This window comes from Platalea leucorodia (assembly GCF_965183815.1).
Source record: "Platalea leucorodia genome assembly, chromosome: 3".
Taxonomy (NCBI): Eukaryota; Metazoa; Chordata; class Aves; order Pelecaniformes; family Threskiornithidae; genus Platalea; species Platalea leucorodia.
The window spans coordinates 47,674,692-47,701,433 of NC_138825.1; the positions used below are offsets into that span (position 1 = coordinate 47,674,692).

Genomic DNA, 26,742 nt, shown 5'->3' on the forward strand with positions numbered 1-26,742 from the left:
TTGGTGGATTTACAAAAAAGGCCTACATTTCTTTGCCTGCGGACAAAAGATAAGATACAGCAAGATTCCACACTGGGTATTGGAAAATAAGCTACAACCAAAAGAATCTGGCATTACATTAATATCCTATGAATTACAGAGCTGCACTCAGCACGGTTTCCCCCGCCCTCATCTACCTCATCTGTTTTGTTATCATAGAACAACAGAATAGTGTTTGGTTCTTGGGTTGAGGGAGGAAGGGGATCCATACTTCTTCAACAAATTCTGAATTCAGTTATAGGTTAGACATCCTGCAGCTCTACATGCCAAAATGTGAGTCATTCTGCCTTCAAGAAATGAGAGAATTTTCATCACAGTACCAGCTCCCAACAGGTCGAACTGTTGCTCTCTTCAAAACAATTTTTTTTTTTTGAAACAGGGAAATTTCTAAGAAACTAATACACATTTCACTGCCTTAGAAAGAATTGCTGGTACCGCTAGATTAGACTAGACAGAAGATCAGACCAATATCTGATGAAGTAACGTCTATGGAGAATATTGAAGTTAAATAATTGGCTTGGTGGATTTGCAGTAGAGTAGTTTTATTTCCAAATGCCTCCTTTGGAAAAGTCGCTTTGAATTAGAATATTGTTTCCACACTCCCCCATAGCCAATAATTTCTACAAATTTGCCAAGGCTTCTTTGTATATTCACATGGGAATTATTTGAAGATTTTCAATATTTGTAACTCTACTGGGCTGAAGAAGTAACATCAAACCTGTGTTCTAACGTAGACTGAAGATTATGTTTGTTCAAGATCAACAGGTTAACAGTAGCATTGCAAGAAAACCCGAATTTCAAAATAATCCTCTTGAAGTCTCTCTACAAAGAGATACTCTTCTTTTATTAGAATATTCTCCACATACCATGTCTGTATTACATCTAGTGAAATATGGTCTAAAGCCTATAACTCTATCATCTGTGCACAATGTTATTTCTGTAGCGATTGCATGTTATCACTCCTACTCTTACATGCATTTTGTGGTAAGCCTCGTCAGGTAGTTAATCTGGGTAAAAACTAACACACCTTTCCCTTTTTCAGTCATAGCCCCTGCACCCCTAAAAATAAAAAATTAATTGGTAGACTAATCCAGGTGAAGGTTAGCCTTCAGTGGAAACGTCAGCTTCAATTAGTTGAAACTGCTGACAGCCCTAGAGACTCATGATGGTGTACTACGAAATTGAGTTCGTTCATTCTTAAGCCTTTTGGGGACCTATGCCTACTGATCAACAGATGCTATTTGTAGTTATTTGCCTGAACTTCATTCTCACTGATTATGCAGCTAAAGTGTGCTGCGACATCAACAATCTATTAAAAATTGTTTTGTACATTATATTCTTGATAGCATACCAGAATTTTTTCTGTGTTGAAAGAAAGCACAGATTCACAAGATGAAGACCCTCCTATGTCGCAATCAGACTCATGGAAGTGCAAAAATGATGAATCTGGGGGAAAATAGAGAAAATACCTTTAGGAACTCAGAGAGTTGCACATATGTTCTATTATCACATCTCACATTCTTCATGTTCATCTGAACAGCTTCCCCATTGGGCACTCCACAGGGCAGAACTTTAATGAAGAACCTTCTGCACACAGCGCTACATCCACGCAGCCAGGGAAGCAATAGCTGACATGACTGCTTTTATATAACCAGTTTTATCGCTACTTCTCCTTATGCTTTTGGCTAAAAATACATTAAAAAAATAAAAATGAAGGTGCTAAAAAAAAAGGAGGGGGGTAAAAAGGGGAGGAAGCTGGAAGCTTGAGAAAAGTCTGGGGTAGACATGTCCCCATTTGGCATTATGATTCCATTTTCTGGCCCAAGAAATTAAAGACAAAATTATCATTCCAATCCCAGAGAGGAAAATAATTGGAAAGGACCATACAGAGGTAGGAAAAGAGCTACTGCTGGAAGTCCAGGAAACAGAGGTATAAAAGACTGTAAAAAGCAGACAGAATAGTAAACCATAATTGACTGAACATATACAAAGGTCCTCACAGGTATACTACTAAGACGACCATTAGAAAAAGTATAAGATTGATTCAAATCTATGAAAAGTCAAACAGCTTGTTGGCATAGCAGAGAAAAAGTTTAACAAAAGAAACAAATAAACAAGTAACAACAATAATCAACAAAATCCCCTAGATTGATAGACCATAGATGTCACTACTTCACTTACATGGTGCTTTAACTGCTATCCTAACAGAACTATTAGCTTTTAAGTCTTCAGATCTTAAAGCTTCTATTAACTTGAAATATTTCAAGAGTAAACAAGAAAGGGTAAATAAACAGTCTTTATCTCTTTGATTGCATGTCACAAATACCAAATTTTCTCATCTCCCCTAATGCTTGTAAACATAAGCTTGATGCTAAGTTTGAAAGGCTGGGGGGCAGTGTGTGTTTCTAATTCACTTGTACAGGCAGTGCTATTCTTATATTTTGATTACATAAGGGTTGCAGTTAGTTAACTCCCCATTTCTCACAAGTATAGTGCTAAAAGAGAAAAAGAAACAGTCTTCTTATAAAGAGAAGTCAAAATAGCATCTAAAATCATTCCCTCGAAATAGAAACTTGGAACTAAGTTGAGCCATAAACAATAACTGGTGGGAGAAGTTTTATAACAGAAGCAAGAGTGGTGAAAAGCAGAAGGTCAAAGTTTAAAGTCAGAAAGTCCTGTAAGAATAGTGGCTCAACAGCCACAGTTTCCAGTAAGAGTTTTCAACACTGCCCTTTGCTCTTCACGTTGGCCAAACCCTCCTGTGCTATGGCAGCATTATTAACACATTACTTGTTCTGTGTTGGTGCTCGTAAGTCAGTGACAGTTAAGAGCCATCGCTGTGGACTCACTGAGCAATTTTTGCTTCACAAACCAAAACAAAGAGGTGCAGGCACGGCCCACCTCCAGAATAATTTTCCGCACAACAGCAAGAATTTAGCGAAGGAATTTTTTAATAAGGTGGCAGGAAATAAGAACAGCCTACCTGTTACAAGATATAGGGGGAAAAGGACCCTTCAGATCTTGCAATTCTTGGGGCAATAAACTGCTTTACTCATAGGGAAGAACGGATCTGCCTTTGTCTGCGAGTTAGATACAGTCAAACCCGTACCACACTGCCTCATTAACAACTTTATGAAAAAACAGAAACACCAACCAGAGAAATTACCCTGGGCCTTGTAGTAGGCTACAAGAGAAACTACTTGAGATAAAAAGATTCTCAGCTTCTGGGAAAGTTGTACTAAAACAAAGACTAAGAGCTTAAGGGAATTTTTCAACTGGCAATTTATTTAGCCACAGGATTTAAATGGCAAGGAGTGAACTGGTATACAGCTATTTCCGGGTAAGTATGTTGTTCTGTAACTAAGGGCTATCTCATTATCAGTGTATGCAAAGTACCTGAGGCACCTGATGATTTAAGCAGAATTCCTTATATCAATCCCAATTACACTGGTCTCTTTAAAACAACATCCACCTTTAAATCAAAATCTAATCTTCCAAACACACTTCTGGAGTATCCCGAGTCAATCATTCATGCCTTAGTAACAGAAGAGATGTAATCACGCTTTGCCATTTATTAACTTGTGTGATATACAGATTTTATCTTAACGCTGGGTGAAAGTCTTTTTGGTTTTATGCTTAAGCTTGAATGATTTGGAGCAATGGTCAACCGAGATAATTTTCATGATCTGATTTAGTGTTTATGTACTATGGCTCTCAGCCACTGTAGCCACCCTGCCCCCACCCCCCAAAAAGAAAGCAGCTGATGTAAAATACCTACTTAACACAGATGATATAAACTAACCAAAGAACTTTAAGCTATAATGACAAAAGCGCACATGCAGAGGGAAAAAAAGCAGATGTAGGAAACTCATAACAAGGTATATCTAGAAAGTTTGTAATTTTGCGTGGATTACACTAGCTGTATATTGTCCTTAGGACCACAGCAATTGTTGATATGAGCACAGACTTTATGAAATAAGAGGAAAAAAAATAAAACCCTGCAGACAGCTAAGCAGTCATGACACATCACTGGTTATTCTCATATAAATAACTGAATGTCTATATTGCATTGAATTGATAAAATCTTTTTCTTCATCTGTATTACATGTACATTGTGATTCAGACCGGCATTTTTGTACAGCACATTCACACTATGCTCACGATCAAAGATCATAACAGATTGCTTAAGTCACACGATCCTGATGCAACAGATATTTAAGCACATAAAAATAGTTTTAACTGTGCCTGTATTAAAAGCCATCAATTAACTTGAAAAAGACCAGAAGATCTGCTACCTGAACTTGGCGCTCCTAAAGAAAAGCACCTGGTTCACCAGCAAGAGATACATAACCGTAGCAGAAAATGAATCGAGCCATATTCCATGCAAAAATACGAGCACAAGGGGCGGGGGTGCCTGCGTGCCCCTGAGCGCAGGGATGACGAAGCAGGCAGAGTCCAGCAGCTGGACTTGGCAGGCCGGCGAGCGGGGCAACAGGACTCCTCCCGGGCGATGCCGCAGGCCCCAGGGCTCACCCGTTCAAGGGGGAAGGAGCTTTTCCCCCGCCCCGTGCCACAGCCGTAGCCCCTGCTCCGCACCGCACAGCGCGGCTCGGGGGCGCAGCTCAGACCGGCGACGCCGCGCTGCGAGGCAGCGGGGCGGCAGCGGGGCGCGCAGCCCAGCCCCCCCCGCCTCCCGCCCGCCGCCGGGGCCCCGCGCCGGCGCCCCCTCGTGAGGCGAGGCCCGGCCGCGCGCTCCTCTTCTGCTCCCGCCGCCCTCCGCAGGAGCGGGGCAGAAGGCGCCCGCGCCGGCGCCCCCGCCACCACCCCCGGCCTCAGAGCTCCGCGGCGCCGAGCGGCTGCCGGCCTCCTCGCCCCCGCCCCGGGGCTGGGGGCGGCCACCACCGCAGCGCCCCCCGACTCACCGCACTCGGCCGAGTAGTGCTTTGCCCACTCCCCCGCCGAGGCGCAGCCCCCCGCCGGGCCCTGGCGCTGCCGGTGCAGCTCCTGCTTGAGCAGGGACAAGGCCGGGTACTGCTCGGTCAGGGCCAGCGCGGCCCGGGCCAGGGCCAGCAGGGCCAGCGGCGCCCACAGCCCCCTCACGGCCCCGCAGCCGCCGGCAGGTGCCATCTTCCCAGGGCGCATGCGCACCGCTTCCCCCGCGGCCGGGACGGGGGCGCCCCCACCCCACCCCGCCCCTCCCGCGGGCGGGGCCGGGAGGCGGGCGCCGCCGCGCTGCCCGCCGGGGCGTGGAGTTCCGCGCCGGCGCGGCCTGGCCGAGGGCGGCGGCAGGAAACCACGGCTCCCAGAACGCGCCGCGGCGCGGGCCGCGCCGGGCTCCGCCCCCGAACGCGGAAGCGAGGCGGTTTGAAGCGCTGACAGGCCGGGGCGTGCTCTCGCGTGCCATGGCGGCGCTCGGCGCCTACCGCTGCATCGAGTGCAACAGGGAGGCGGCGGAGCTGTACCGGGACTACCAGCGCGGGGTGCTCCGCATCTCCATCTGCGTGAGTCGGGGCGGCGGCGGCCGGGCAGCGGGCGAGGGAGGCCGGAGGGGAAGGGAGGGAGTGTGAGCGGGGGGGAGGGGTGCGAGCGGGAAGCTTCGACGTCAGCAGCAGGCGGCGGCGCGCGCGGCACGCGGCGGCGTTCCCGCCCGGCCTGGCGCCGAGGCCCGGGCGGCGGCCGTTTGCCCCGGTTGCGGGTGCAGGCCGGGCTCCCCGCCGCCGCTTCCCCCGGGGCCTCCAGGGCACCTGCGCGGTGGCGCTGCCCGGCTGGCCTGGGCCGGGCCCCTGCCCTTGGCTGGCTGGCAGGCAGGGGCTCCGCGGTTAGACAGCTTCGGTGAAGCCGGCAACCAGCTGGGCGTAAACGTCGGGTTTTGACTGATGGTCCCGCAGCGTGCGCACAAGGACTCCTGTGTTACCTACCCAGCTACAGCGGCTGTGCCTTCCAAAATGGGGCCAGCGTGTCCTAGGCTGTTTACTGCTCCCCCTTCCCGCTCTGCCTCTCACAGAGGTTTGTTTTTTTTTTTTTTTCCGTAGTGTTTCATAATGTTAGAATAACTTTCTTTCTTTTAGCATCTCCCACATTTTCTTGGAGACTTTGCAGCCGCAGGGAAAAAGCATTTACCTTTTCAAGCGATGTTTTCAACTATTTCTAAATTACTGTTTTCAAATTTTGATAGATTTTATGAAAACTTGTCTCCAGTGGTTAGTTTTGACTTTTTTTTTGTAGCGTGTAAAACACTGGGTCACTTAGCACCCTATATTTTAGTGTGGGGGAAAAAGTAAAAATTTTGGAATGGAGAGATCTGCAAATAAATCTTGACTAAGCCTTTGATTTTATCTGTGATTGTGTTTCACAACATCCTGTCTGTTCCTTATAAAATTGGGAAATCTTGTTTTTGAACAAATTGTTGAGTATTTTGTGTTTTGTAAGGAATTAGTTCTGTATCATTCAAACCTCCTTTGTGGTTGTCTCCCCCAGTTTTGTAGCCTCTGACATTTTGAGAATGCTACTAGAAAATGGGCTAATTTACTAACCGCAAACCTATAAACATAACAGCTGACCAGAAAGCTTTCTATATGAAACCTGTGATGAATTCCTTTACAGCGTTATAACTTCGACTCATTCGAGCATTTCTTAGATCAAAAATAGAGATCGTAGGCAACCAGATCATAGAGGCCTGTGGGTAGTTTGTATTTGGGGAAATTGTGGTTAGCTCAAGCTGAAAGTCATACATGCTGGATCTCAGCTTCTGTTATCAACAAGAGGCTGTGAAAACAAGATACGTACAAATTACTGATGATAGTAGAAAGAACTGATTCACATCCTTCTCTTTTCCCAGCCCAGCAGTCAGTTAAAATGGCTTGTTGCTGTAGAGCGTAAACCAGCTGAAAATGTACACAAAAATCTCTGCAGACATTTCAAAAACTGGAGAGTCAGCAGTTTTCTTAGGTAAAAGACAAACAAAGTAATAGAGATTGATTTCCACTGGCTTTAGACATGCACGCTGCAAGGAAAATCAATTTTTAGTTGCTTTTTCGTGTTAGTATAATGTATCATGTTTAGTAGGAGATATGAGCTACATCAAATCATTGGTAGTCAAATCATGTACTCAAAATTTGTCATTGGTACATGATAAAAATGTAAATGTTTTTCTTTGGAGCTCTTTCATGTGGAGCTTCAAAATCATCATTGAAATCAAGGACAAGTTGGATATAAAAGGACAAGTATAAAGCTTAATGCCTGCAGCCATATCATATAAGATGTAGCACATCTGTAAACCCAGGTCATCAATTATGGTTATTAATTCGGCTATGATAATCTCTAAGGGAAACTGGGAGCTAGTAGATGGCACCTGTTCCTCTTAGCATTTAACCATGTGAAGACTGCAGATCCTGGTCTTCGGAGCTGTGACATCCCACGCAGAATCAAAGACTTAAGTCCCAGTTGCTGTGTTCATCACAAACGCCAAACTCTTACAAAAAGAGTAAAGAAAGAGTAAAGGATCACATTTTCCTAGCAACTTGGAATTCTGTCCACCTTTCTTCATGTAGGCCCAGATTGGTACCATTTTTCACTTACTCCTACCAGTCTGTTTCCTCTGTCTATGTTGTGGGTTATCATGGTTCAGTTTCAGTCTTAGTCCTAGTTGCTCTTACATGGATCGTCTCTAACCCTTTCTCTCCATTTCTGGCCACCCAGGAAGTGCTGAGAGTAGGAGCGGTCCACATGAGGAACTGTTATCTGTTTTGTTTAATCAAGGCCAGTTTCAGCAGAAACCTGGCCCATTCCTCTGGTATTGAGCATTCCTTCTTGCTTGAGATTCGCATTTAGCGAATGAACTTTTTTCTCATCCTTCCTGTATTTTGCTGTGGAGATGCCATTACAAGAGACAGGTGGACTATTGCTCCTTAAAAAGAACTTAAAGGTACTTAAAAATGGATAATAAAATTCTGAGGAAATTCACCTCCTCAGGGAGGAGACCTGTTCAATATGTTTTTTTCTTCAGTGTGATAACGGGGGGTGGCGGGGGTGTGCGGGCGTATTAGGATTGCCTCCAATGAAGGCGACTTCTGGTGGCTGCTTTGCAACTCATGGTTCTGGTTCTAGTCCTGTGCTGTGAATGTGCTGACGGTTTCCCTATTCCGAACCAGAAGTGATCGTGAAAGTAAGCCTAGGTGGTTCTTTATAGAGGAGATTTTTCTTAATTATTTTGAGATCCTTAAAACTTAAATGATCTGTAAGTAATACAGCGAATCTTCACTGAATATGTTATGAACCAACCATTAACAACAGCAACAAAAAATACTGTTCAGATAACATTCCCACTACAGTATTAATGCTGTAGGGGGAAAAAACCACACATCTGGCTAACCTGGAATAAATTCTGCAGTCAAAGTGCAATGAATAAAACAGGAAATTATCAAACTTGACTTAGTCAAAAAGAGAAGGAAAAACATGCATTTTTTTAAAAATTTGGTTTTAAATTACATGTATGCTGTTGTGTTTAAAAATAAAGTTTCAAAAATGTTAATCATTCCAGACCCGAACAAACGGAAAGAAATTATTCATTGCAATATGTAGAGCTCAGTCAGGATCCCCCTTGTGTTTTGTAATAAGAAAGCCAAATTGCCTGAGCAGTGCACACTTCATTTAGCTTTTCTGCAATTAAAAAATAATTGAAAAGCTCTTTTATTGCAGCAAGGCAGAGAGACTGTAAATGCTTTGAATGCAAAGCATTTATGTGGTAACATAAAGAATCTGTCCACAGTACAAAGATTATCCTGGAAAATAAAGTATGTTATTTTTCTTATTTATGTAACTCAATCTACAGACCAACTCACTACTGGAAAACAGATCATATAGGAAAAATTATAAAACAATATTTTTTATTTCAGTTTCCTGAAATTGAATGCATCTGAAACTGGGCTGTTTTGTTTTTCAGCTTATTATGACACTTAGCTGCATCCTTAATAAAGAACTCATTCCTGAAAGCAGCACAGCTAATTACATTTTATTGTTTAAGGGTGCAACTGGGATTAAGGGCATTCTCGCAAGATGACGGGTCTGTGTTAGTTTGCCCTATGAACCTATATAAATGGACCTATGCTCATGTTGAAGCTATGTAAATGTTGTTAAAATTTGCTGTGTTATGTAGTCCAGCAAAAAACTGTAGCTTAATTTTGCCAAACTCCAATCCCTGGAGAAAGGAATACTAAAATGAGACTGCTTCACTGTTTTTTCTAATATCCAGAGATTTGCAAACATATTCCTGGTGTGGTTTTCATGTTTATTTTTAGTTCAGGATGAAGCCTGGTTATTCAATGTATATTTTTATTTTCTGTAGTGTCCTGTGGCTTCCTCTTAAAGAACATTTTTCCCTTCCACCACCCCCATCCCAAAATACTTTTCCTTAAAAATTCAGTTATATTTTAATATTGGAGAGAGCACTCTAAAAAAGTCATGTTCATATACTTTGGGAACTTTACCCTTCAGTGATAGTAGGCATTTCCTCACATATTTGTACACTGTATTGCATTTGGCATACGTTTGTGAACTGTGTTCCAAGTTGAGTATCTTTGATGAACAAAGAAGAGGTATGTCTTTTGAGCAATGTTTTATAAAAGGCTGATAAACATGCAGTCAAAGTTAACATTTCAGTACTTCGTTTTATTTAATGCAACTGAGATGTTAAAACATATGTTACTTTCCTTAACTGTTTTGGATTGCTTTGATCGGAAAGAATCTGATACATTACACTATGAAGAACATGGTTGAACTAGCTTTTGAAGATTTCTTTTTTTCTTAAAGCTCTTTGCTTTTTTTTTAAATTTTTTTAAGATAACTAAGCAAATTTCTAAGCTCTGAAAATGGAAGTTTTTTTTTTTTTGAAACAACAGACAAGCATAGTTAAATATTCCTAAATATTTGACTAGTCAAACAATTCCTAAACTAATATCCATTTAAATCCATTAGAATATTGAAATATATTCAACACCTTCTTTTAGTGTGTTTTTTAGGATTTTTTTACAGTATCTATTGGACTTCTGTGTGTCAGTATCAAACATTTGTAATTTTCCTTAAATTTACCAGTTTAGAAGATGCGTAAATAGAATTTATGGTGTCAAGCTTGATCTTTCTCTTCTGCAACATAATCTGAAAGTACCTTTTAAACAAAGTAATATCTATATTTTCAAGGAAAGATACCAGTTATTTCCCGTTTCTGATGTTCGTTACACATGTAAGGAAGAAATTAAAAACTGGTTAAAAACAGAGAGAAATCCAGTTACTTCTTTCTGTCATTTTAGCACTGGTTATGATAACTGAGGCATTGATTCGAGAAAGCCCAAAGAAGATTGGAACAGCTCGGTTTCGTTAAAGAGGTGCCGCCTTCAGTCATGCTGAACAGGCTGTTGACTACAGCTGTGCAGAACTGCAACTGGGAATGAGACGTGAGCACCAGCATTGCAGTTCACTCTCAACTGCCTGACTAAAATCTTAGAAGTAAGCGTGCAAGCAGTTCTCCATAGCTGAGCTGCTCGTACTTATCTTCTCTGAAAGTGTTAGTGATTATTGATGTCCGTAAAGTTACACCACTTGAACTAGATAAAGCTATCTAGTTAAACCTATGTGTACTTGAACTGCATTAACCCTTGCTTGCATTGATTTTGCTGAAGTCAGGCTCTAGTCACAAATTTCCTTCCTAGGCATTTAAGGTTAGTGTCAGATGTTTTAGTCGTACAGCTGGAAAAAATAACAAAAAAGCCAGGTATGGAGAAAATTTCATCCTAGAGGGTGTGTTCATTCTGTAATGTTCTCATGGTATAGTGTCGTCTTCATTTTGTCCAATTAGCCTATGGCAGTGCACACACAAGTCTTCTGCAGTAAGGTGGTTTGTAGGTCTCACAAGTGCCAGAATGAACTCTGGTTCACTGGCTGGATAAGCACAAAGGACTTTGCCTTCATACAGTTGAGACTCAATAGAAATCAAGTATATTAAGAATAGGGCTCTCATCTAGCTCTAAAAGACAGGCAGACATGAATATGTGTGTGTGTCTGTGTGTGAAAAGTCCTTGAAGACGGTTGCTCTTTTGTGATAGGGCAGATTTTCTTATCCTGTTGAAGTAATACACGAGAAATAGGATTCTTAAATGTTTGGTGGTGGTATGCTGAAATACTGAATTAAACATCATTCTCACAGCTGCAGAAGATCTGGTTGTGGCTGCCAGAAGCTGTTGAGCAGAAAACCCATTCTTATGGGTAACACCACTATTTGTGTATTCATTTGTAGTAGGCTTCTTATATACCTGCAGTAGAATTTCTGCATCGTTGGTTTTGCCTGGAGGGTTGCTCTGATGTATTTTAATTGTCTAAAATTCATGTCAGCTGTCAGCGAAAATTTTTCAGTACTACTTTACTGCAAGTTTTTTGATTGGTGTTTGGTTGGGACCCTCCACTTGAAAAGATCATTCCTCTTCTCAGAAAGATTTTTTTGACCCTGGTCAAAAAAATGTTCTGTTGTAGGAAAATTTGAGAGTAAATCCTGGGGTACGTAGGATATCCTTTATGACACCCACTGTGTTCAAGAATCATCTTCTTTTGTTTGTGCTTGTCCAGTGCTTGTGTGAATAAGCCTATTGAAAAAATAGGAGTTTTCCTGTGCTACATCAACCCAGAGATTTGACATATGTAAATTACCACCTATAAGAATATCTGTTCGTGACTTCCCTGAAGAAAGAAATGAAGCAAGACATTGCCTTTAATTATAGTTGCAATTTCTTTTTCACTCTATTAAATGCTGTAGCTGTGGTCTTCTGGTAATGATGTCCTTTCTTCCATCTCTCTCACTCTAATTTTAGACCTATCAAACTGCCGGTTAATTGAGTCAATTTTTGAATTCATTATCTCTAACTTGTGTACTGTCATATGCAGTATGTTCTTTTCTAATGCAAATGAGGTTGTTGGGTTTTTTCCTTGAGCTGGACCAAGAAACACTGATTAGTGTTAAGAACATTCCTTAGACACTCTATTCAACTTACGCATTTGTTTGGATGTTTTTCTTGATATGGGTATTGGACTTTTGAGTCAGTTTGCTAGTGAAATTTTGCTTCTCAAATTCTCCAGTAATAATCTAGTAAATAGCAAGGCGAAGTTAACTTTGGACACAAGGAATCCCTATAAAATTGAAAAAAACCTTCTTGTTCTTTCCTGGGAGTTTGTCTGTAGGTGTGTGTTGTCTAATGCTCTATTTTTGACTGTTCAGCATTTCAGAAAGCTGTGTGCATAGATTTCTCTTCTGGCAGCGCACAAGTGTGCACTCATTAAAATGGAAATAGAGATCATTTCTATGACTGATGTACTCTAAGCATGGCAGCTAATGTGGAGGTCCAGGGGACTGGGATTAGCTGAGGACAGGTTGGAACCAGTAGCTGAACTGGAGGATCGGCATCAGAAAGCTGAGCTGCAGGAGAGCACCCTTCTGCAAGTGCGCTTGTTTGAGCTGAAGGGGTTGCTATCATCAGCTGCTGCTGCTGCTCCTCAGCTCTCTCCTAGAAGTTATTTCCCTCTCAAGTCTGCTGGATGAGCCTTTTGTAAGACTGGTATTTAACCCTCCTGGTCACAGTTAGTGTAATAGCCTCTTGTTAGCCTTTCTCATTTAACTGGAGTCAAGGAGTGACCACCCGGGCAGGTAAGTCAGTGAATCTCAAGGGGGTTGATGACAAGCAGTTCCCAGTGGTCTGGGTGAAATCACCTCTCTGGTAGGCCCAGTGGGAACCAGCAGATGTGTTGGAGAAGTAATGGTCTAGCATCTTACTGCCGTTCAGTAGCAACTTCCCACTCTTTGGCTATATCTGTGTGTGAAAACTACATTATCAGTAGTCTAAATATATCTTGTTCAATAATGGAAAATGAATTGAAACATCTGGACTGCTTAGCAATATGGAAGACCAATGCAACAGGAAAAAACATTTACTTTTTTTCTTGATAGGAGGATAAAGCATCTCTCTCAAAAAAAAGGAAGTAATAAAAGAAATTAATTTTCTTTCCAAAAAATAAAAAAAATCCCAAAATACCAGTAGACAGGCCATGATCAGATAACCTTTAACAAGATACTGGTGCATTTCTTCAGTGTTGGGAAGGCAGTTTGGGTTTTTTGCATCGTAGAACACAAAATGATAGCTAAGTACATCCTTGCATAGTTTATTATCTGTGTTAATCTGAAGCCTATAAAAATTGATAATGTATCTTTGTTTTGTAACATAACTATAGTGTCAAGGGAGGGAAGCAATTTTTATGAGTGGGTTAAAAACTTATTGAAAATGAAGATTACATTAAGGAAAGACTAATAAGAATTGAATAGTTACTTTGGATTTATGCAATTGTGCTAAGCGTAGAGGAACATTTAATAAATGCTTGCTTTTTTTTGTTTCTTTTTTTCTTCTAATTCTTGTTATTTTGTGACTTTCAGAAATCCTGCCAGAAACCTGTGGACAAATACATTGAGTACGATCCTGTTATCATCTTGATTAATGCTATTTTATGTAAAGCACAAGCGTACAGACACATTCTTTTCAATACAAAGATAAATGTAAGTTGCTACGCCCCTACCCTGTGACTTTTTTTTTTGGTTACAGGTATGTTTAGGTTTGGTAAGTTGATTGTAATAGTTGTAAAATTTTAGGAACTGTTCCTCTGCCTTTCCACCGGTTCCATCAAGCTGAATCAGTTTTGTTCTCGAACAGGTTAAGGGTCTAATATCGTGAACAGAACACATGAAATCTCAAACTCCAGCTGTTACTAAGAAAGTTCCTGTCTCCCCAGTAGCAATACCACAATACCAGCAAATACAGCAGTCATCCTATATGTTAAAGAGAGTCCTAATTGGACTCATTGGAAGAGAAAGGTCTAATTTCATTTCCAACTTAAATTTCTGTTGGAAACTGTTCTTTTTGAAACGAGCTATAGTGGCATAACATACTATATTAACAATACTATGCCAATTAAACCTACTCTAGTAATTTTTTATGAGTTTCCTCCTGAGTAATTAACCATGTCCTCAAAACTATAGCAAAAGATAGTGGCTTTCATGTGAAGCGTTGTTGATGCAGAGTTATGTCGTCAACTTAGTTGTGCTGGCCCAGCCAGAGTGTAGAGGTGTAGCTTTTCTGACAGAATTGCATATTTTTACTTTAAGGATTGATTTCCCAGGAGAGGGAAGCTAATCTAGAGCAAGCTATCCAAGCATAAGTGTGTGCTGTGTTTGTGTCGATACCTCTTGACCAGTCCAGTATTAAGCAACGTAGATAGATACACTCACCTCATCTTTCAAGCATAAATCTTACTAAAGGACTTAATGAATTCAGTGCTTCTGGAGACTGGTAATGATGTTTTTCATGAGGCTTCTGGAAGAACTATTCCATCTGTGGAAATTTTGTCTATTCAAATAAATTGAGTTGAATTTCAAACTGGCTTAGCCTGTGCATGTGTGTGCAATTGGCATAACTAGTCTCTAATGAAAAAAGTAGAATCTACGCACAGAAATTGCAGTGGTTTATTTAAATCTGTATAAAATCAGAATTCACCTCGCGTACACGCTGGCTTGCAGGCTGTTTAATGTGGAAACATGCTAACTATGGACCCTCGCGACATCATTTTTGTAGTCACTTGAGAGGATACTTTTAAGTTTTGTTTAGTTACATGGTCCATTTATTTTTGGTTCTTCACCCTTACCTGATCTAAGAAATGCTTTGGGTATAACTACACTACCAGTTTCTTCTAATGGAGATCGTCCCAGGCAAAAACAGCAACTAGGCTATTAAACCAGTTCACTAAAGGGAGTAGTTGCCCTGAAACTAAAATTTTTGATAGTATAGTTTTGCTAGGTATGGCACAATTTTGTTTTTATATTCCTAACTGAAACACCCTCTCCAATTAAAAGAAAAGTATAAAGCAGGCTTTACAAAATACAGTTATATGCTTTATTCTGTATGGAACTGTTCATGCAGTTTCCTACCTTCTCTAATTGGCTTAACATGTTAATTTACATTAAAAGGATGATGTGCTAAACTAGTGGCTCAACAGAAGTAATTTGCTTATATTTCTAAACAAACATAATAAATCTACAGAGCTTGTTTGTGTGGAGATGTAGAAATTTAAATACCAATTTAATACTAATACTTTAATTTATGCTGATTTAATACTAATGCTTTTATTATTCTTTCATTTACCAGATTCATGGGAAGCTCTGCATATTTTGTTTGCTCTGTGAGGCTTATCTCAGGTGGTTGCAACTACAGGATTCAAGCCAAAATACAGATCCTGATGATTTAATCAGATATGCCAAGGAATGGGATTTTTATAAAATGTTTGGTATAGCTTCTTTAGGTAAGATCAATGATTAGTTCATGTAACGATTTACTCTTTAAGCATTGAATGACTTCATGAGTATTTCATCAACCCTGTGTTGCAAAAATTAATACAGAATGGATGTCATGTCCTACCCAGTATGGTTAAACGATTATACACATACTCTCTCATTTGCCTTCATTTAATGCAGATGCATATTTCGATCTTGATTACAGTTCAGACTGATAAATATTAGATACCAAAACACTGAAAAGTGCCAATATTCAGAAATCTTCATCTGAATCCATTTACATAGTTTTGAAGACTAGTGTAGAGCTCAGCCTTACTCCATATTTGATGTTGACTCCAAGGTTTATTATTCATTAAGGTGATGCAACATTAAAGATGATCCTTACAGAAGTAAACAATAATCGGGAAAAGCTGTATCTGGGAGGTTTTTTTACATGAATACACAAAGATACAGAGCAGTGTCCTCACTGGTAAGGAGTAAATACTTCTGTGCTGCAAGACTAAATTTGAAGGCAGGGGAGGGTTTTAGTTTTATTTTGGTTAATACTTTTATTCTCATATTTTTTTCTGGTGATAAAGTTTAAATCAAGCCTGCAGACTAAAATTAGTATTTCCCTTAGACATTCAGAGTTGAAATTCAGTTATTTATTGTCTAGTGTTGCTCTAAGTAGGCTTTCATAACAAGTCAGTAAAATGGTTGGAATTCATTTTTCAGTAGTAGTTCACCTATTACAGTTGTCATGAGAGTTGCTTTGACATCTGCATTAATACCATTGTTACTCAGGGACGCAGTGTTAAAAAGTCTAATAGCTCAATGATATTTTCACCTTAGTGTTCTTTCTCATGCTGGATGGATGGTTCATTGCTGGTGACCTTTCCAAAAAAGACAAGTATTGATCTTGTGTTACAGACTAACAGGCAGTTGAAAAAAAGCCTCTCCTTTTGTTAAAAAGGAAAAGTAAAGGAAGTTCATATGCTACACTTCCTGTGTATGGTGTCAGAAATTACAAGTATGACAATCCTACAGACAGAATTCTGTGACAGAATTATTTTGAATGTCATGAGTGAACACAGGAGATGGAGGACATGTTGATGTTTGCAGATGTCTTTTAAATAGCAGTGGCTCAGTTGCATTTGGGACACATAATTTCATTGAAATTCATTGAAAAAAGGACTTGATTTTGGCACTTCATTCTCTCTTTCCAACTCCTCTTATTTCCTCTTAGAACAAACTTCATTTTTGCTTGGCATTTTTATTACCTTGTGGTGGATGAGACCTGAGATGCTGAAAACAAAGTCCGACTTCATTTTACTTCTCAAAGCACTGCTGTTGTCCAGCTATGGAAAGCTTTTGCTAATTCCAGCTGTTATTTGGGAACATGACTACACGCCTTTGTGCCTTGCGTTTATAAAAGTGTTTGTCTTGATATCAAACTCTCAGGCAATTAGAGGTATGTTTTTGCTTTTTTATTACTGTGTTATTTGTATAGAATGTGTGTGAGAGAATGCAGCTGTTATAGAAATCATTATTATTGCTGTTATTTAGACTTTAATAGAAAGTGAATGAAACAAAACGCTGTTAAAGAAAAAGCACCTCTTATCTCGCCATCATCTCTTTGTATATGCTGTATTATATCTATCAGATCCATCAGTTAGAATTTGAGACAACTCACTGTGGATCATTGAAACATAAAGTAGAATTCTTTGTGTGTCTGGAAGGTGAAAATTTCGTGTTTATTTTATGCATGGCTTTGAAATGCAGACTTTAACAGATCTGTGTGATTTTTTTATACATACAAATTAATATGAATTCTTGCATGGTTTCCATGATCTTCTTAAATGGTGATAAATTTGTTTGTTTTCTTTTGCAGTTACACTGAACTTGAACCGGATGCTCTCTTGGTTGGCCATCATCTTTGGATTAATTTTGGAAAATGGTGTGGTCTGGTTGTTCCAGAAAATGGGATGGGATGTTTGAAATGTCAGCAGAGATCTGAAGAAATACCAACATGATTATAATTTTCTAAGAACGATCTCTGTCAGCAAGCTCCAAAGACACTATTTTCATAGTGATAAAGAAGGTGGTAGATAACAAAAACTTGCATTAGTGGTAAGTGTAGACAGTTTTAGGATGAGTTAAAATGAGAAACTTCAGAAGTTTGCCTATTTAATGTGGTGAGCCATAAAACCTCTGCCTTAGCTTGTTTATTTTCACATTAAAAATATGATTGTGTCACTATCCTAATAGCTTTTTAAATCTGGCTGCATAGCTATGGCTGTAACAAAAAAGGTACACTAAAAAAACGAGCACTGCTACCAGTCACTGCATTTTGGCAGAAAGAGGAGGATGAATTGTTCCCTTAAGAGGAAAGAAGAGAGTCAGTGGAAAAATGTAAAGGCCAAAATTGATATTTCCGCAAAAACAGATTTTCAAAGAGAGAAGTGAACAGGTGCAAACAGATTATTAGAGAAAAGGCACGTACTGCAGAGTAAAACCACAGTGGGAAAACTCTGGAATGTTTACGTAACAATCTATAAAATAATAAAATATCTAGTTCTAGAGTAATCTCTAGGAACTATAGTTTTAACTGGCTTGAAATTTTATGTGATCTCATGAACACTGCTGCTTTGTTCTGAAAGCTGAAAAGAGAGTGAAAGGCCTCTGATCCCCAGCATACACAGTTGTTTGGGATACTGCTGCTTCTGCATTTAATATTAAGCCACATCTCCTGCACCCAGCCCTCATCTGGCAGCAGGTTTGGTGGAAGCAAAAAGCGAAGTATGAGGCTGCTCAGCAATAGAGTAGTACTTGTTAAAAAAAAAGAAAACAATAACAAAAAATGTTTAGGCCTAAATTAATGAAGAAACATTTATAGAAGTTCTGCACCTTTTTCCCCAGCAGGCAAAGAGAGGGCGAGATGGCCGACAAAGGAACTGGCAGAATTGGTTTCCATAAGACAGTAATTAGGACACAAACCTTCTTCTTTTGTGCAGACCAGTTTCCATGACGTTCCATCCAATGTTTAATTCTCCTGCTTCAGTTCTGGAAGGCTGTACTATCTACAGGTACTACTTCCATTCTTCATTTTCCTCAGATGCAGGCTCCTATCTGTGTTTTGCAAAATGCATCAAATAACATTTTGCAACATCTTCAAGTTAATTCCAAACAGGTTTAGAGTAAGTCTAGATTATGACCCCAGAAGACATCAGACATGTTTGTCTGATGCAGCTGCCTGTGCCACGGTAAGTTTTTCGGTCAGAAAAGCAAATGGTTGCTGGTTCTGTTTTAATAGGTCAAAGGCTGACACCACTCATGTGCCGTTTGTGTTACCTTTGACATCTTTCTGAGCATGTGATGGTATGGCTAGAGAAGGCACCCCCCCGTCCCCCCAAATTGCAGCCTCTTTTAAGTACACGAGTACTTGCAGTTTAACACTGCAACTGCCCCAGCAAGCACATAGTTGTGAAGGTGTATGAGGGATCCACCTTGCTACTGGTGTGAATCAGTGGCCAGACAATTGAGTGTAGGTGTGCAGTTGCTCCCTGGCTGAGCAGCAGCTTTGGCAACACGTACCTAGAACATGCTTTGCTTTACATAATTAGATTCAGGGAGATACTCCACCCCCAAAAGCTTTTTTAAAAACAGTATGCTGCCAAAGGTGCTCTGAGTAGTGCTTATCTTCCTCCCATAACATCAGCACACAGCGTTGCAACAGAGACTGCAGGTTGAGAGGGTGCAAAGGGAAAAAGCAGTAGACCTTTTAGAAAAGCTTCAGGGATGCTGGTCTGGCCTGCTTTCATTTTCCTCCTTCACCTTCTGCCTTGAGTTTAAGAGGCAATGAAATGCTGCAGCAGAGAGGATGGCATACAAGAATACATACTAGGAAAATGCTGGTCCCTGCTGAGCCAAACCCTGTTTGTTATTGTAGCCGTCATCTGGTTTTTACCCAGCTCTCTGTTCATCTTAGTATGACCTTAGCATTGCAGCTGATAAAGTTTCTCACCACTCTGTATGTCCCTCTTCAGGAAATGTACATTCTTTCTACTGCCAATTTTGCTTTTCTAGTGATGTAACAACAGTGCTTTGGTTTGTTCCTCTTAGGATTTTTTTTTTTTTTTTCAGAAATTTCTCCTTTGTCTGCTCTGGCACTGGTGTCAGTGTAAAGGCTGAGTGGAGCACATTTAAGTGTGACTAATGCAAGGGGAAGATTTTGCATTCCATGTAAAGTAAATATTACTACTCAGCAGCAAAATTGTAAATACAATGTAAATAAGTTTTGTTTGGGAACACTTTTCTTAAATTAAAGTTTGTTTTGAATTAAAAAAAAAATTATTTCAGGATGTTTTCTGAGTTTTATTCAGAAGACGTAAAATGGACATGAACACATTCCGAAAGAAGAAATGCTTATCTGTTGTGTCACATATGCCAATAACGTATCAGTTATGCACTCTGTAATGCTATCGGGAGCCATCACTGTCTTTATGCAACTTGGAGGGTGGAGAAGAAAATTAAGAGCTACAGAGCTGTGGAATGAATGCAGGTTTTGTACAGGTTTTCAGTCTTCAGAGGTATCATTATTGTCTAGTAATGTAGGACATTCTGCCTTTTGTGGTTTTATGGCTACTCATTTACCAGAACTAACATGACAAATACACTAATGTTTCATAAATCTAGGGGGAACTTGAGGATGCCCTCTGTGTGGGGGGGCAGGTGTGTATGCATTTTTGATGCCTTTGGAAAAGGATTCCATGTGGTGCTCGAGAGAACCTACCCTATTGGTGCTGCCTGTTTAAAAGTCATCTCGCTTTTATTCCTTTTTGTCTTTTGAGCTCCTCTTCTTTCATAAACTTGTTGTAAAGAAATAGTCGTCTGTGCTGGAAGTTGTATGACAAATAGCCTGTGCTTTCTATCTGTTTTCAGTTGTTGCCTTAACGTATGGGAAAGGATTTACTTGGGTTAAAAGTATAATAGCCTGCAAATGAACCCATATAAACTCTTTGAGATTTGCTTGGAATCAAAAGGGTTATCGTGGCCTGTGGGAAATTCATGGGCCTGTGGAGCAAATTCCAGAATTCTGTCAGATGAAATGCACAGAACCAGTGATGTTATTCAGACTTGGGCTGAGCAACAGTTTAGTGATTGCACAGTGGGAGCTGGGAACTTTAACTGGGTCCATAGGTCGGGTAACAAGTATTTAGAAATTACTTTATACAAAATTGGATAATTAGAGTATAAGCTAGGAAAGGTTAAAAGAATGTAGGTGTCAGGCAGGCTTCTACAAAATTAAGAGTTGAGAAGACTATAAAAACTAAGGGGAAATTAATACGTAAGAAAAGATGCAGTATAGATGAGTGTATGATTAAGCAAATATATGAACGTCCTACTCCTAAATTTTCAAAGGATGAACATGAAGGAAGAATATTATTTATTGTAGACATTTTTGTAATAGTCTAAGTGATAACATGAAATGGCAAAGGATGTCTTCCAAACAGCAAAGTCTATGGGTTTCCCTAGAAAAGTTACCGGTAACCTCATTACTTCAGTGGTTTGCACTCTATCCTTGAAAATATACTTTTATGAGCAGAATTACCAATTGTACAGAGATAGAATTAATCACTGTGAATAGGAAGAGCTGTGGAACAGCAGACCTCCCTTCATTCTGCAATAGCGTGTGTTGGATTAGGTTTTACTGCTGGAGGCAAGGGCTATGACCCTCGTGACCACGTGCGAGTACAGACAAGCGAGTCCTTTCTTCCACAAGTTGTATCTCAGGCATATAAACTGCCATTTGTTTAGCCCAGTCTTCACCAAACTGAAAGTAAAATAGGACATCTGCACTGGAAAACTATTAGCAGCTGATTTCTCATAGAACAAGAAAGCCGTTGTTTTTCAGGAGCTTGCGTGCTTTTGCAATCCATCTGCTCTCCCCCAGTTGGGTAGTGTTAAGCCCCACAGTGCCATCTGGAGTTGAAAAGTAAAGCACTATTGTTTCCAAAACTGGAAGGAACGTAAAAGCACTATAAGTACATATTCTTTGATTAATTTTTGTTTTGTAAAATCACAAATTCAAGCTTTTGAAATTAATTATTTTCAGTTTGGAGAAATGTTAGAGTGAAGTTAGTGATGAAAAACAGATCACAAAGTACTTGTTTTGGTGACTTGGTATCAAGGTCAATTTAATATATCACCATGAAAGCTATAAAATGCAAATTATTTTAGCACAGCTTCTCTTTGTTTAAGACATAAACAGTCCTGCAAGCTGGGATTATTCTGAGTAGCCTCGCTGAGCTCAGAGAAAATCTCTAGGGCAAAAGACATAGTGAATGCATTCCTCTGCTGCTAAAAGTCAATAGGAATTTTGTTGTTTAATTAATTTGAAACCCAGGTTGCTGCAGTTAGAATTTGCAGGAAGGTATATATAACAAGATTTCTGTTTTCTCTCCTGTCTCTTATAATGCTGTTCTGACCTTACTCTTTCCAATAATGCTTACTACGTTACTGAGGTGGCTAGAAAGAAGATCTGAATATGAGGAGCTTTGTAAAATCTTTTTCCTAAACATGATCTGCTGTCCTAAGTTTGTAAAGCTCTTTTGAGCCCTGTATAAATAAATGGGAGGTCTGCAAAAGCTGCTAGGAAATACTACCAGTGATGTTTTAATTGCTATTCATTAGGATAATAGATGTTATTTTGTTCGTTCGTTTGTTTTTTCCCTGAGTAAAAATGGGGTTTAAATTCCTTTACACAGTAGCATAAAAGTGTAAACTCATAGTTTGTACATGTGCTGGCTGCTGCAGAAATAAATCCAGATGACCCCCATAATTTCTTATAATCTCTAACTGTAATTCGGAGTACATTTTTAGGCAAAAGAACTGTTGTCCGTAAGATGCACAGAAGTGCCTGCCATAGCTATGTGAGCAGACGAGTGGGGACCTGAACTGAGACCTGAATCCTAATTCTGGCTATAACACTGACTACTGCTGCAACCTTGAACAAGTCCATATATGTGGCTTCATAAAATGATTGGACCTTCACCATTGCAGGATTTGGGGGGAGGATTAATTTGTTTGTGTCCGCTTAAAAAGATGAAAAGCATTAAGTTCTCTCAGCTGCAGGTTGTTGGGAATCAGTCAACACCATGAATGTCAGATATTGAAACAGATGTGCCAGGAGCCAGAGAATGTGAATATTGAAGGTGACATGTTCAAAGAAGTCATTTTTGTTATGGTACGGGAAGCTTTAATTCTGACCCTTGCTGGCATACAGTTCTATAACATACATATCTGAAAGCTTTTAGGGGTGTATACAGTGAATCATTAATCCCTTATTATGAATTTTAAGTTACTGCAGCTGCTGTGTGCCAAAATAAATCTGAAATTAGTTAAAAAATGTGGTGGGGAGGGAGCTGGCACATTAACTGATCTTACTTTCAGCTATCTGAAAGGAAAATTAAGGTATCTTATTTGACAGTTGAAGGCTTTGAGGTAGAAAGCACAGGTAGGTCTTGTGTAAAAATTATTTTCTTTTAAATATTACAAGCCATTGGTATCTTTTCAGTAAATGAATCCAGTACATTGCACAAATTCAAACAAGAAAACAAAATCTCAACAACACAGAAGCGCTTCTATTCACCTTGCATTCTCTTCTTAGAACTGCTAATTCACTCGTGGGTGTTACCTTTACAGTGATTCCCTGCCACACATGCTGTAGCCCATCCCATGCTGTCATACATGCATCGCTCCTAAACTTTGATCCCGTCTTTGGTCTCTCACTTCACTTCCAGTATAAAGCTTTGGTTCTAACCTTCAAAGCCACTGATGTATCATGTCTTGGCTACAGCAGAGATAGCATCTCTCTGTCTCAGTAGGACTACAGCGTTCTTTTGATCACCAGAAATTAAAAGCCAACAAAAGTGTAATAATAACTAGGAAGAAAACATTCTCCATTGAGAGCATCCACTGCATAATAAAGTGCCACATACCAGCACCAGGAAAAAGGGCTTGGACTTTGCAGGGTAGGGAACAAAAGTGAATGTATCACTTTGAGCATACTCCTTATCAATTTTTTCAACAACAGGAATCTCTCTTTCCCTATGAGGACATTTTTCCTATTTAGTAGCGTGGAAAAGGCAGGTGGGTTGCACAGCAAGGAAAACACAATCCATCTCTTTCTTACTCATTCTGTCCTGGGAGAGAGCAAAATGAAAATATGACAGTGCTGATTAGTGAAGAATTTTTTCAGCAAGGTTGGACAGATTATTCAAAACCTTTCCTTTGGAAAAGCAAATTAACTTTGCTGTGGATGTACACGATGATGGTAGGTATACATTTCTTTACATAACCGCATGACAAGACTCTGTATTAAAACTTGCATCTTTTCAAACTTTATTTTACATTTATTTCATTTTAAGTGGATTTTTCCCAAAAAACTTTCCTGCTCAATTGAATTGTGCAATTTATCTAAATGGGGGGGGAGGGAGAGAGAGAGAGAGGGAGGTCAATCCTACTCTTGCAGGCTGTGCATTTTCTGCCTTGTCTATGTATGAAATTATGCAGCTTCTGACCATATAAAGGTCCTGCACTGAAAGAAAAGGCAACCTGGGAGAAAGGCACCTTATCCTCACAATAGTTTGACTATTGTGCAACAGGACAGATTGTATCAGTTTAAAAAAAACCAAAGTCACGTCCCTGATAAAACAGCATCAGAAACATGTACAGATCACATCTCCCTTCCCTTGTTGTTACTCATCTGCTTTCATTTAAAAAAATGCCAGCATGGTGATGCTAATCTAATTCAGCTGCAGGAGTGCTTTGATAGAAAGTTCAGAGAGGTGCTTTTAATCGGCTACAATACGTCCTGATAGAGGACAGCAAAACAGGAAGCCCTCGCGTGCGGATCCTTCCTCGCTGTAATGGCAGGGTGGAAGATGCCGTCTGTAATTTCATGCCATTATACCAAAAAGTGCTGGCTCCTCTAAACTCCTCGCAGCAGCTGCTCCTGAAGGCTCAGCTCTTTGTCCTGAGCTGGCAGCTGCCTCTGCCATCGCCGATGGGAACAGTTTTGTTTTCACAGAATTGGATGGAGCTGGAAGTGAACTCGGAGGTCATCTGGTCCTTCCTCCAGCTGTGAGGCTGGACGGGCGCTCTTGACAGATGTTCTCACTGGCAGCCAGAGATCCTGGCTCTGAGAGACCAAAGCTAAGCAGCCTTTCCTAAATTAGGGGGCCTGTCAGCTTTTACTGTGTGCAGTGGCAGTTTGATGCCCAGTTGTTTTTCAGCTTTTCAACTATGACCATTTATTCAAGCAATACGATTTTGTGAAAATATAAGCTTTTACTTGAGGAATCCATTGTGAAGATGGTGGCTTGATCTTTTAGTAAGTTTGTGTCCTCTGTTTTTATACTCCAGGTTGCGTGCTTCAAATTCTCTGCTACCCTCTGCAGCAGCCTTGCTAAGCCAGCAAGATGAAAATCCATCAGTCAGATTCCTTGGCTGTAGGACTGCGAAGCATTTAGGACTTTTAAATAAATAAGGCAGCCTGTACCTCTTCAAATCTACTACAGGCTTCTTGTAAGGACTTACACATTGGGTTACACACAGTTAAGTTGAAACAAAAATATGATCGCTGCCTACAAACTAAAGCGTTTAATTCGGAATGGAATGAGAGAACGGCCGTGGTGAATTGAGATCTCTGTTCCTGGAGAATAAACGCATCTGTACAAACTCCCTTCTAATTTGCAAAAGAAATTGTAGTGTAAATTACCATAGTCGGCACACTTTTAAGCAGACGCTCTTACAAATTAACGTCTGCGGTAATAGTGAGATATGCTTGGCTTCTCTAATACTGATTGACGTATTTTGTCCATACACACCTGCATTTGAAGGCATACAAAAGAGTTTTATTCTCTATGAGAAGTGACATTGAAAGCCTAGAACAGTCCTACATTTGCAACAGAAATAGAAAGGACTTTTTGAATGACTGGCTAGTGATAAGCAGGGGAAAAATGTCCTATTGTGTAACCACATAAAGCACTGGACACAAGACAAATCTATTTACATATGAAAACTCAGACCTCAAGCAAATCTTACGGAAAAGGACATGAGACAGGATAAAAAAAATGCGTAAAACAGAATTCCTTCTTCCCCACAGAGAGTACCGCAAATTTCTACGTCTCTCATTTATCATTAAATTTTAATCCTTTATGCAAGCTCAATGGCAGTCCCCAAAATACGCTAGAGCCTTGTTCATAAATGTCTTTCCTCTTAAATGCACACAAAGAGAGGTATAAATTATATAGTGAGTAGGTGCTATATATTCCGTTTCTCTCTACAGGTTATATTGTATGATGCAATGTATTTAAGGAAATGCTTCTCCAATTTGAGCAACATGACTAAGTATTAGTCAGAAAGAGGAGGGGTAATTCAAAGATAGAAGCAAAGATTATGTATGATTTGTACAATATTAAACAGAAGAAAAAAGGAATATCGAGGCTCTTAGAGAGAATATAGACATGCTGTGTTCAGACAGGATGAAAACCAAATGGTAACAGGACTTTGATATTCTAGTGCTATGAGAAATTAATTTTCACCTTGATTTGATGTATTATTTTTCTTTCAGCTTATTCTGATAAAATGGCCTTCCCCTATACCAAACAACTATTTTAATATTTCAGTAGTTTACCTTTTGTGTAATGTAGCATATAACAAAGAATTTTATTCCATGATATGAACAGCCTACGATGTTATTTAATAGTACTGGAACAAATTACAAATGTAGTCCTGTTTAAGCTTGTACTTTACCTGTTCAAAACTTTGCATCACTCCTTGTTAATTCGCCTCTGCATACCCTGCTTGAACTTTCCAATATCTTAAGCAACCCTAATGAAATTGTAGGCTGTGAGGGCTTTCAATACAAATAATTAGTGCTACAGGTTTTTGTTAAATTTCAGATTCAGTTAAACCGAACACACTGTAAAGGGCTGAGTTGAGAGGAAAAATAATGAAATGTACTGTCCCTATCATCCAGGTGCTTTTATAATTGAAGTAACAACCTTATTATGTTGCCTTTTTGTAAATGATTTAAAAGGTTCTGCTGTTTGATGAGTCAGAAGCGTTTAAGCAAGAGCTGGTAGGGCTCAGACAGGCAACTTTATTGTTTGTGACAGTGCCTGGTATCCTGAGCCAAAACGAGCTTTAAAACTCTTACTCGTGTGTCTAGCCAGATAATCACAGGGATGTTTCTGACCCATGGACAAAATGCTTGTGAGTTGTGAAAGAGAATAGTTAGCGCTGCGAGGGGGATCGAACTGCTTCTGCTAACGTGAATTTAAGGC

General features: G+C 39.9%; 2 protein-coding genes across 5 annotated transcripts in view; one reads left to right on the forward strand and one right to left on the reverse strand.

Moving 5' to 3' along the window:
* Window positions 1–5,188, reverse strand: part of TTC13 (tetratricopeptide repeat domain 13) — a gene marked incomplete at its 3' end in the record, with an annotated part of 43,049 nt that extends 37,861 nt beyond the window's left edge. Inside the window, exons 1-2 of the mRNA XM_082306686.1 lie at window positions 4,962–5,188; window positions 1,391–1,485 (exon numbers count right to left, since the gene is read on the reverse strand). Of these exons, the coding sequence (XP_082162812.1) occupies window positions 1,391–1,485; window positions 4,962–5,181 (315 nt within the window). The 5' untranslated portion in view covers window positions 5,182–5,188. The remainder of the gene's footprint in view (window positions 1–1,390; window positions 1,486–4,961) is intronic.
* A 141-nt stretch (window positions 5,189–5,329) lies between these two features.
* ARV1 (ARV1 homolog, fatty acid homeostasis modulator) lies at window positions 5,330–25,247 on the forward strand. Of its 4 annotated transcripts, none has more exons than XR_014227719.1 (6): window positions 5,330–5,540; window positions 13,505–13,624; window positions 15,267–15,420; window positions 16,638–16,862; window positions 17,283–18,477; window positions 24,818–25,247. XR_014227719.1 is itself a non-coding variant. In XM_082307300.1 (5 exons), exons 1-5 carry the CDS (start codon window positions 5,442–5,444, stop codon window positions 17,387–17,389), a joined length of 705 nt encoding a protein of 234 aa, XP_082163426.1. In that variant the 5' UTR covers window positions 5,330–5,441; the 3' UTR covers window positions 17,390–19,691. The 4 variants fall into 4 exon arrangements, 1 of the variants encoding a protein (XP_082163426.1); XR_014227720.1 differs by lacking the exon at window positions 24,818–25,247 and adding an exon at window positions 19,535–19,691; XR_014227721.1 differs by lacking the exon at window positions 24,818–25,247 and having other exon boundaries at window positions 17,283–17,521; window positions 18,311–19,691.
* Window positions 25,248–26,742: the final 1,495 nt, after the last annotated feature.